This window comes from Sinocyclocheilus anshuiensis, unplaced genomic scaffold, assembly GCF_001515605.1.
Source record: "Sinocyclocheilus anshuiensis isolate Anshui unplaced genomic scaffold, SAMN03320099.WGS_v1.1 scaffold542, whole genome shotgun sequence".
NCBI lineage: Eukaryota > Metazoa > Chordata > Actinopteri > Cypriniformes > Cyprinidae > Sinocyclocheilus > Sinocyclocheilus anshuiensis.
Window position 1 is genome coordinate 1,738,088 of NW_015547685.1, and position 12,174 is coordinate 1,750,261.

The 12,174-nt window shown below is 36.5% G+C and overlaps 1 protein-coding gene across 1 annotated transcript in view; it reads right to left on the minus strand.

The window, feature by feature from the left end:
• Window positions 1-11,716, minus strand: part of LOC107703261 (serine incorporator 5-like) — a 23,684-nt gene extending 11,968 nt beyond the window's left edge. The window contains exons 1-3 of the mRNA XM_016505818.1: window positions 11,443-11,716; window positions 3,218-3,385; window positions 57-235 (exon numbers count right to left, since the gene is read on the minus strand). Of these exons, the coding sequence (XP_016361304.1) occupies window positions 57-235; window positions 3,218-3,385; window positions 11,443-11,469 (374 nt within the window). The 5' untranslated portion in view covers window positions 11,470-11,716. The remainder of the gene's footprint in view (window positions 1-56; window positions 236-3,217; window positions 3,386-11,442) is intronic.
• Window positions 11,717-12,174: the final 458 nt, after the last annotated feature.

A 12,174-nucleotide genomic window follows, 5' to 3' on the forward strand; every position in this document is an offset into this window, starting at 1 on the left:
CAAGAACTGTTTTCAGTGTAAATATCACTTCAAAAGTGTCTGGATTGACCGCTTACCCGTTGTGAACAGCCGCCCGGCATCCCGTGCTGGTTTGCACACGAATGGTGAACACAGAGAATAAGAAGAAAAAGCAGGCCATGCCGAAACAGACTTTATACACGGCAGAATAGCCCACTAGGGTACTGCAATTCTCCCCCGCATTGAGCTTATTACACATTTCGGTGTAGAAAGGAATCTGGGAAGAGCACAAAACAAAAGAGGAATAAAATTACATTTTGAGTAACAGAGTAGTAGCAGTCGCTTCAGGGCAAGGCTATAGTTAAACTGAGTCCAAACTGTGAACACACCCCTTCACGCTGGGTGCCAAAAGATCAACTTAAACTCAAGAAACACCTTAAAAATACACACACCTTTAATAGACATTAAAAAATGTAAGAGCATAACTTACCATCCAAAAGTCCTAGATTTGTTTTTTAAATGACATTAAAAAAGGAAAAGAAATAAATACTTTCATCTAGCAAGAACACAAATTAATCAAAAGTTACATAAAGATTCTTACTTTTTGTTTTTTTAAACCAATTATGTTCTTTTAAACGTTCTATTAAATAAAATACTAAAAACTGTTTTCAACATGGAAAATAATCAGAAATGTTTCTTGAGCAGCAAATCAGCGCATCAGAATGATTTCTGAAGGATCATGTGACACTGTAGACTGGAGTAATGATGCTGAAAATTCAGATATGCACAGGTATTTTAAAATACTAATAAAATCTTGATATTAAAATGTTAAAAATATATATATTTCCAATTGTAATAATATTTAACCATTTTTACTGTATTGTTATCAAATAAATGGAGCCCTGGTGAGTTCAAAAACATTAAAAAAATAATAATACCATCATGTATTATAATAATAATAATAATAATAATAATATGGTACAGTGGTGGTAATCAAATAGTAATACAATGCTACTTTTTTACAATTTTACAATGTACAATGGTAATAATGATTATAATATTCAAATCCATTGTACTGAAAACTATAGTATTACCATTGTTCATGTCTAAAAACATGGTATTACCATGGTTTTTCTTTGTAAGTGTATTAAAGTCAGTCAGATTCAAACAAGTATTTATGGTTCTCTTTTGTGGTTTTGAAGAGTAAGCTGGCACAAACTACAGGGCACTGGTCAATTCTTCAAATATATTTAGGTTCCCAGAAGTGCACATTATGCAGGCCTGCTACAATGTTGGGAGGCCCTGCTCCTATTATAACATGGACCATCATATAATATAAAGTTATTAAGGTGTTCCTCCATCAGAACTCGCTCCGTCCCTGTGTTGGAAACTCGAAAGACCACCAGGAGAAGATTTGATGTGCTCTTAAATTTGAAACAACTATTTGTGAAAAACCTTCAACAGCTATAAATCTTTGTGTCTGGGGCACCTGAGTGGCAGTTCTTTTGTGCCTCACCAAAAGGCAGTGCTTTTATAACGGTGCTGGTCTTTTTTAGTGTCTGGGTGTTTTATACTCATGGCATTTACTCAGTAAGCACTTATTGTGGTGCTGAGAGCAAAAAAAGAGCTTGAGCTCACGTTACACACCCAGCGCCTTTCAACCGCATTCAGTCACCGCTTTTGTGTAGCTACAGAAAAACAAAATGCAGCTTTACTGAAAGAGTTATTATACAGTGTGCAACAATTCCTGTGTTAGACGTTATGATGGAGCATTGATACTCTGTCTTACATTCCTGCCATGCTTTGAAACAGAAGAGTTGTGTAGCTCTTCTTTGTGTTTGTCTGAATAATATGGGCTAGCTGCCTGCAAATAAACCCTTGATCCCTCGACTGACCCTTTCTTTAACGAATGAATGAATGAATGAATGAATGAATGCGTAAATTCAGTCCTTACAAATGTTTCAAATGTCCCTTTGCTTTTAAAAAGATCTGTCCAGGTCCAGCGGACATAATGCTCTTCTGTTAGGTAAGGTAAGCTTTTACTTATTTAGCAAAAAAAAGAAAAAAACAACACTGAAGAAACAGACTTTTGAAAAAGCAATGATGGTGGCCTGGTGTTTAGGAGTCTGTCTTGCAACACAAAAGTCTGAGGTTCGAATACAGATTTACTTTTTATTTTTTAAATATATTACTAAAAACAGCAAATGTGTCTATTTAACTACATGTCTTATGAACTCAGTAACGATACTGATCTAAGTTTCACAAACCTCAAGTACAAAAAACTTGCTTCATTTCAAGAAAATGTATATAATATAAAAAAAACTGTTGCAAATGTCTCTTTTAACCCGAGTTCTGTAGGTGAGTCAACTGGTGATTCAGTCTTTTCTGATCTTTTCAATCTTTTCTGATAAGATTCAGACTGATTCAAACCAGTAACTTGTGTTAAGTAGTAAGCCTGTTTGAAAGATTAATTTCAACAGAAATGGCTCATAAAAGCAGTGCTATTATCATTAACTAAAACTATTAAAAATATTTCTGTTAAACTAAATACATTTTTTTTATTTAAAAAAGAATAGAATTACTTTAACAAAAATTCATAAAACTATAAAGATATACTGTATTTTATACTATATATAAAACCAAAAACTAATAAAAATTACAAAAACATTAAAATTTAAATGTTCCTACAAGATATGTTTTGTTTTTTGTCATTATTCCACAAAAATTCAAACTGCAAAATAACATATACAGTGGGTACGGAAAGTATTCAGACCCCCTTCAATTTTTCAGCCTCAATCTAAAAGCATCGGTTGAGACAGAAGTTGACAAGTCAGGCCCACAACAGAGCTCAACTAAAAATACCACAGATTTCCAAATGTTTTCAAAGTCTCTCATTCACAAAGTTAGAAACATATTACCTGGCCACACTGTGTGTTCATTTATTAATATTTTTGCTTATAAATAACTCGACTATGCTTTCAGTTAGCAATAAGAGCGTAGTGATCTCAACTTTGATTAACACATTTAAATCCATACTAGTGTTCTGCATATTTCCCCCCCAAAACAGAACAGACAATATGAAAGTGTGCCCAACTAATAGGTGTGTTTAACTTGAGCTGGAACTTTTTTTTTTTGCAGGAAGGCAGATGCCCAGCAGCAGGTCTGAGCACCCCTGACCTGAGACCAGATTTAATGGTCTTTGTATATTAGGGAACCTGATACTAAAAAATGCAAACGGAGAAGCTCTGAACAAACTCACATTTTCTTGCATTGCTGTCTCCACAGTGGGGGACATCATGATGACACAGGTCACCGTGACCAATATGAAGAAGAGGGTGTACATGAAGCGTGTCGAGGTGGACTGTTTGATCTTGGGACAGCAGCCGCAGCACAGGGAGCAGGCAGCCGATCCACAGCAGCAGGCCAGCTGCAGAAATACAGCACAGGAGTGAGCGGGACACATGCAAGTGCTTAATAATAACACTTCACAAACCATTACAGTGATCTACAATGAAACAAATAGATTTTAAAGCACATCTGCCTATTTAAAGGTATAAAATAAGTCAATTAAAGTGTTACTGTAAACCAAGGGCAAAGAAAACACAATATTTTTAAGATTAAGTAATATATACATTTCATCTGAAATAAACAAATACAGTGATGTACTGTGAAACTGAGCAAATGCATTGGGGGGACTGTGAACATCTTATTGGTCGTCATACTCTTTAGCAACACAAATGCCTCATTCCTATTGGCTGTAAGCAATGTAGAGCTGGGCTTTTACTATGAAGCAGCTTGATTCACATGACGCAAGACAAGGACATAACATGAGGCTCCGAGATCAGATTGAGTAGATACAGAATCAGTACAAATGTCTCTGGACATTTCAGAAAATCCCTTACACAATTATTTGAACTGACAAATAATTACATTGTGTGATGTTGTGTCCTGTACATACAAAATCATCTAGTCATAAGTTATCAAATTTGAAAGGTTTCAATAATAGAATTCGACTTGTCGAAAACTAAAATGAAATCTACAAGAGGTGGTGTTAAAATGTGTTGTTTTCCAAAAACAGATACTAATTGATATACTTTTATATACTAAATGGATAGTTCACCCAGAAATTAATATTCTGTCATCATTTACTCACTTTCATATTGTTCCAAACCCGAACTAATTTCTTTCTTCTGTTGAACATAAAAGAAGATATTTTGAAGAATACTGGTAGCCAAACAATTGATGGAAACCACTGACTATGGAAGTCAATGGGGACCATGAACGGTTTGGTTGCACACATTCTAAAATATCTTCTTTTGTGTTCAGCATAACAAAGACGTTCAAGTTTGGAATCATTTTTGGGTGAACTATCCTTTTAATGGAATCATTAATTTCAACAACCTAAAAATTAAGAAATTGTGACAATAATGCTGATAATCCTCTGATTGGGCGTATTACAGAAAGATCTTAACTTTAGAATCCCATCTTATCTGTTAGATAACCATGGCAATTTCAGTTAGAACCTCTTTTAGGACAAAAGCTATTACAGAACAACATTTCCTAAGTGCATTATCTTATCTTAACTACAGATAGGAAAACGGTATTACAGAACCATCCTAACTCGCCAAAAAATTCCTAAAAAACAGTCTTAACTTTAGGATAACCCCACTGGTGTCCCAACTTCAAACCTTTTTGAAATCCAACTGTAAAAAAACACATTACATTAGCCCTTTTCGAGAATGGCATAACATTTATTAATCATACAAGATGAAGAGAAGTGAAGGACCCAAAAGATGTGTCGCACTTTGATGATAAAATACTCATAAATGATTACAGACTCCCACCACACATGATTTTGCAGTTAGTTCAAGTGAACTTTATTGTCATTCCGCTATATGTGCAGACTGCAGACGTACAAATGTCATGCCTCACAGGACCACAGTGCTACATATAGACAAACATATAACCCCTATAAAAATATATATACATAGAACCTATACAGTATATATAGTTGACCAATTGCAACCAACATTACAGAGGCCCATGAGCCGTCACGGATCACAACCGGTCATTCTGCAAGTTAAAAGCACGCCGGTGTTTCTCCATTTTGATTTTTGATTTTTTTTTTCAGCAGCCACTTGGTAACAGACCTGAGTCACCTGACAGTTGATTATCGAACTCGATCGAGCGGATTAAGATTTCCTAATATAACATAAGATTTTGTAAGATAAGATTAGAATCCTAAATCAAGTTAAGATTTGCTTCAATAATACGAATTTGTGAAAAATCCTAAAATAAATGATCATATCTTAAGTTAAGACCTAATAGAGGAAGTTTATGTAATATGCCCAAGCCTAAATGTTAATGAATTTGACAGTAAACAGCACATCACATTTCAGAGCTATGTAACAAGACACAGAGAGCAGGAATCAGACACATCCCTCTCTCCAGACAACAGGTGGTCAGCATGTACGACCCCAACCCATGACAGCCCTATACCTCCACAGCACCATGGAGTCCCACTCGCTGGTCAACACTGATTGAGTGGGACAGCACTCTACATCTTCTCGCACACAAACCATCCCCCATCTCCTGCCCCGGAGACAGTTCTCATGCCCCTACAAAGAGCCCTTCTCTAACCCTCTCCCGCAACCAGCAGGAGTCTGGGTGAAAGGTGATGGACTATGAGTAAGGACAATAACCTGGACATTGTTTTCTTAACAATTCAGACTGGGAAATTCTCAAGCTCCTCAGAAGTGTGTGGAGGAGCTCTTTGAAACTACATCCAAAGATTGGAAGAACATTGTGTTGTAGCAAACAGATTCTAGGTTTGTAGTTCCGCCGTGTTTACACCCAGCAGAAAAGCCAACCATAACCAGAAAATAAGGATCTTAAAGCTATTACAGAACTGCTGGGTGCTAAAAACAGTAACTTTTACTTCCTTTAATGAAAAACAATAGTAAGCCAGTCAATGTTGCACAATAAGTTTGGACTGCAGTGACTCAATACTGAGGAAAAATGCTAACTCAAGAACTGGTTAGATTCCAAAATTATCAGCTGGAATTATCAGTAAAACCCAGAATTTCACTTTTGCTTTTTGATTTGCTTTTTTAAATAATAAAATTAAATTAATGGAATTGTCAAGAAAAATTCAGATTTTTATAGAATGTTACATTTTCTAATAAAACTTTAAAAATCCATAAAAATGCTATTGTAGTTCTTTAGTTTCATTAGCCTAATTGTCAAACAAAATGATGAGCGCAGAAATATTTTCCTGTCAGGAGAGTATATTTTATGAATTCGACTGATTAGACATGCTTTTTAATTAATACAATTTAATTAATGGAATTGCCAGTAAAATTCTGAATTTCATAGAATTTGAATTTTCAAAAAGAATTTTAAAAATCCATCATAACTCCTTTAAAAATGCTTCTCTAGTTCTTTGCTGTAATTTTATTTGTCAAATAAAATAAGCATGGGAACATTCCCTGTTTTAAAGTTTTAGGAATTGAACTAATTAGACATGCATTTTAATTACTAATATTTAATTATTAAATAATTATACCATTAAAACAGAATCCAGAGATGTTAAAACACTAGATGACTTAACAAGACACTTGGCAGCCAAACAAATAATCGAACACAGTTTAAACTGATCCCTGGTGCATGTTACAAATGGCCAAGAACATTAACAGACAAAGTTATCCGATATATTTCACTGAGCTCAAGTACGATCACTGTCGAAACTCAGCAGACAATTCATCTGTAGTCTCCATGTCATGAATAGCTGCTTTGTGGGTCTGTTAGCCAGGCAATTGTCAGCTGAGGCAAAAATGTATTACTTCACTGTTTGACGTGTCGTGTACATAAAAAAAGTGCTCTTTTGTCCAGTGCGAAGAGTACCCCATAGTAACACTGAAGAGTCAAACCTTCCTGCTAGAATCGCACTGCACACCGTTGATGGATGGATGGCGATTACTTGACAGCTTTTTCAGTTGCAAATACAGAGTAATCCAAAGGCTCACGGGAAAAGAGTAAACACCCTCTACAATGGTAATGGAGGAAGTCAGAGAGTGAAGGCTGTGTGAAATTCACAAGGGTGAGAATGTCTCACTACTACCCACAAAGTCAACATTGATTGTGCTAAACTTATTGTTTGCTCTCCCTGAAGAACGCTAGTGCCGAAACGCGTTGGAGAGTTTTTAGATTTCTTGGATGTAGCCATTTGATAATAAAGGCTTTTTAATTCACAAGAGTGCCATGGTCATTCTGAAGTATTCTTTGATGAACTGTTATAAACCCTAGACCAGAGAGCACCTTGACCTTACAGCACCAGAACCCCGAGACGCACTCTCTACTATTGGACTTTGCTTGACAGATTGTCCTGCCACAAATGTCTGAATTCAGTTCGCTAGAAGAAGAAGAAAAAAACTCACTAGCTGAGATTTGAGGAACGTGTAAAAATCCACAAAAAGCCCAGATGATAATGGGATGTGGGGTACACGTTTTGGCCAGTTATGGTGACAACTTCTTCATCCGTCTTCATATTTCATGCCGATTCATTAGTCAAAACAGAGAAGCACACTGGAGACACTATACATCTTTGTAGTTTTCATGTGGGTGTTTAGACAAATCAGATCTTACAAATAAATTTACTTCCAAGGCCTGATCAAGAACAGTGTGTCATTGAATTCATTACTAACAAATAATGAAGAAGATAATAGATACCCTTCCTGTATTAACAGATCTGCAACAGTAACTTGGAATTCAGGCATGAATGTTTTCACAGTGCAATGTTACTAGGCAATAAAACCACCATTTTTATAGAATGCATCATTTCGGCTGATTCATAGGACAGTCAGATATGACTCAAGCCCAGACATCTGAAGGAGTCACAGTTAGATTTCCAGAAAGTTTCCCAGTAGGACAAGAACAAAGAGTCCAATTTGCAAGAGCTGAGAAACATTTCAGAACCTAGAAACATGCCACAAAACATTATATTCTGCTATACATCTTGACAATAATTAGTAGGCTTCTTCATACTGAAAATTTTCTCTTCGTTTACGCAACCTCATGGCATCCCAGATGTATATGACTTTAGATAAACACAAAACAAGATTTTTTATAAATTGCCCATCCCTGTGAGTCCATATAATGCAATTGGATAGTAACCCTATCTGCATTTTTTTCGGTTTTGCATTTAAATCATTTCTGTGAGTTTTATTTCTCTCCGAATTGGCTCTGTGTGTGTGTGTGTGCCCATGAGTTCATGCGCTGAGATGAGCAAACACCGCCCCGCTTATAATAAGCATTTGAAAAACAGCACACGCCAAACATCTTCCCTTGTAATGACTTGCAATGAGAAGCGTTTCTAAACCTGCTGTCCAACAAAAGAGAACATTATGACATGAATTTACTCCACAACAACAGTCGAGTGTTAAATAACTTCCTTTTCTGATCTGATGTGGCTTATCACAGAATGAGGCAGAAAATATATTCTATACTGTAACAAAGGCTATGTTGATTAGCAATGGATTATAAATATACTTATTTAATATGAAAATACCCGAGATGGCTTGAAGAACACAGATACATTGTATATTGTTACAGTCGTATGTTTATCGTCTTCATGTTTAATCAGTTCAAGCGTTTCTATCTTCTTTTTATTCAGCTACAGCGATAGCGATGTCTTTGTCCATATTAGGGATTTCCTGGAACATCATGAGTTCTATTATGTGATGCATATGTGGAGTTTCTGTCCAGTATGAATGAAACATACATTACATGTTTATAGCGCTCAATAATGGCCATCCAATTCTATTCCAGGTAAAAATAATACTTCTCTCAAAAGAAATTTGAAGTAGATATATGATAATCCAGTGTACAGAAATTTATTTATTTTTGTTAATTTTGAAAAAAAAAAGGCAAATCGCAAAAAACACTCTGATGTGCCAAGCCATCAGAACCGAACTGAACACCGTGGTCCGAGGTATGCATTGAACCGTGGGCTTACTGTATTGTTGCATCCCTATTTTGAAGTGTCAACTTTTGGATTACTACCCACTTGCATTATATAGACTCAGAAATGGATTCAATAACATTTTATTTTATACTTCTTGTCACACATTACACATACTTACTTTTGTAATAAGAAATTATGCATATTTACATGCAATAACCCTAAACCAAACCCTAATCCTGTAGTAAGTAGGCTAACATGTTGTTAATTACTCAGTATGTAAACATACAATTATACTGTCACAGCGACACTAAATAAAGTGTAACCATGGATTGTTTTCTAAAAATTTTCATTTGCGTTCATCTTATTAAATGGATATAACAATAACTATCATGTTTAATCATCTTTTTATTTCTTTGAGAATACACCACAGCTATAACGATGATGACACAGGGTGCTAAAAACAGTAATTTGGAATTTTTGTTGGAATCACTTTCAGATTTTTTTTCCAGATGATGAATGATTAAATATTTACAGCCAATCAGAATCCAGCGACTTTAAAGAGCTTGAACACTTAAAGTGGCAGACAACAGAAATGCAGCACGTCTATAAATAGTCTGTCAGTTAGGTGGACGTGAATATAGTTTATCTATACAGTTATCGTTCTTAGTGTGAACCTCCAACAAAAGATATGTAAAAGAGTTTTGAAAAGGCATCATGAAACCGACAAGTATACTAGTGTACAGTGCAAGTCGACCAAAAACCCACAACACATGAAATGAACAGAAATGAAAGGGGAGAAATATTGTCTTAAAAGGACAGTTCACCCAACTGCTATCAGTTACTCATCCTAATGTCATCCTAAAATACTTATTTTCTTCAAATGAAAATTTTTTTTGTCCATTACAATGAAAAAGTCAGTGGGCCCCATTGTTGTTTTGGATCCCATTTACATCAATTTCATTGACAAAAACAGTCAAATCACTCTTCAAAATATCTTCTTATGCATTCTGAAATGAAAATCAGTCATACAGGTTTGAAACAACATGAGGGCGAGTAAATGATTACAGTTTTTATGGTATTGGACAACACCGCTAAATTTGACTGTCCTACCTGTGTTAGTCCACTTTAATTGCTTTGATATTATAACAGGATCATTATTTCAACCAATTAACCGAAGGCACATTGAGTATAGAGTTGTCTTGTGAGGTTGCTTATTTGGATACGGAACCTACATATGTTAATAAATGCTACTGTCGCTGGCGTAAATAGGGAAACAATTACCGTCAAAGTGGAATCAACAGTTAAACAAAGTGGGTTATCTAATGATAGCAATTAGTTAACAAACACTGAGACTACGCAATGCCAATGCCCCCCAACTTTACACATTTGTGGGGCCACCGGCTCCTGACAAGCTTAGCACTAATGAGACAACACTATTGACGCTGAACACTGACTGCAAGCTCTCTCTTTCCACTGCTAATCTTATGCAAACAAGCAGCCACATGGATCCAACCTGGAAATGAAAAGACCACCCGCGGACCCCACCGCGTACAAAGGGGCTACAAGACGAGTCGGCCCTCAGAGAAATTAGTAGACTGGGAATGTGCAGGAGACAATTACACGGTCACTCATTTACCGTATCTAGACCTGAAGTGTTTTCTGGTGGGGTGTCCAATATTGTCTGTTTGATTTGGATTTGATTTGCAAGTATGGTTCAGTTGGAAACAAGTACAGAAATGGCCATATTTGTCCTGGCTGGAATGAAATGAGGACAAAAGGAAGACGAAACATGGTCAGTTACAGTGATGACAATTTCCTGACTGATGAAGCCAGTCATGACAAAATACTGGCTAAAGCGAATAAGTCTGACACCACAGTTGATGGAAAAGTCAGCAGAAAACATTAGCCTGCTGATAAAAAAACAAACAAAAAAAACAGCCTAAGATGGTTTGCTAGTCTTCTGTGGTTTATGCTGGTCTCTCAGCCAAGCCACATAGGTGTTTAGCTGGACTCAGGCTGAAAAATGTCCCAAAACCCTCTAAAACCATCTAACAGATCAGTCTGGCCAGGCTGGGAGACCTTCAAAACATCTTGGGCTAGATTAGGATAGTTTTTTTAACTGTATATTGTCTAGTGTCTTCATAGTCATAACGGGTTTCAAATGAACAAATAACTAGTTTTGTTAAATAAAAAAACAGAAAATTACGCGGATATGATTCACTGTATTCATTAAATGATGATGTGTAGCGCATTTACTATTGGGAACTCACAGCTGTTAGGTGACAGAACAAACAAGGGTGAAAATAAAAAAAACTGCTTGTACAGTACACTTGAAACTGATAGATACGTATTAACAAATACAACAATCACATACGTTTAAAGAACGGGACTTTTATTATTAAACTTTTTCTAAAGCATACTCGGAAAATAATTTTAAATAGGAGAAACCGAGTGCTCCGCGCGGTTCACCAATCATAATAAGACGATGTTTCTACACGCCGTACAGTCAATGCATCACTCACCTGAGACAAACAGCACGGTTCACACATGCCGACAGCGAGAAATCCGACTTTACACACACTGATCCGGTTCAAATGTTCAGCTCGTGAGATTCTAAACAAACGCGACCGTGGCTCGTGGGCTCTGCACTGCACGCGCACCTCCGCTCACAGTGGACTGTGATGATGTGTATGAGCAGCAGACAAGAGGCATCCGGGCTGCGTGCGGAAATCTGTGAAATGGTGGCCTACATAAATCCGAAATCACAGGGCCGTGTTTGGTTACAGCGCTGCTTTGTTGTTTAATTACACTCAATATTGATCTTGCATCCAAATCAAATGAAAACATCCTCGCATATCACTTCCGCCGTCGTCATAAAGTGAGGGTTTCGAATTCCCTCGACCACAATGACAATAAAAAACATATTTAGAGCTCGATTATAGTCCAACCGGGCCACATCTTAGTAGGGAACAGGAACAAGTTTATATCATGCATTTGTTATTCCAATTCGGATATCGCTGTTTTAAATTATGCCAAAAATGTGGTTTCACTTGTTTTGTTTACATGTTGTATACTGACTGATGGGTGGGGGGTTTTGGTTGGATTTGTTCTAAAGTTGACTGGCATTGACAGCAAAGGAATGCCTTTCCATCACTGTGTTTGGCACCATCTGTAAAGTATGCAAGTTGCAGAGAACATCTGTTTTCAACTGTAAGTGACTGGGTTGAACTACCTGTACGTCGAGACAGAAAGTA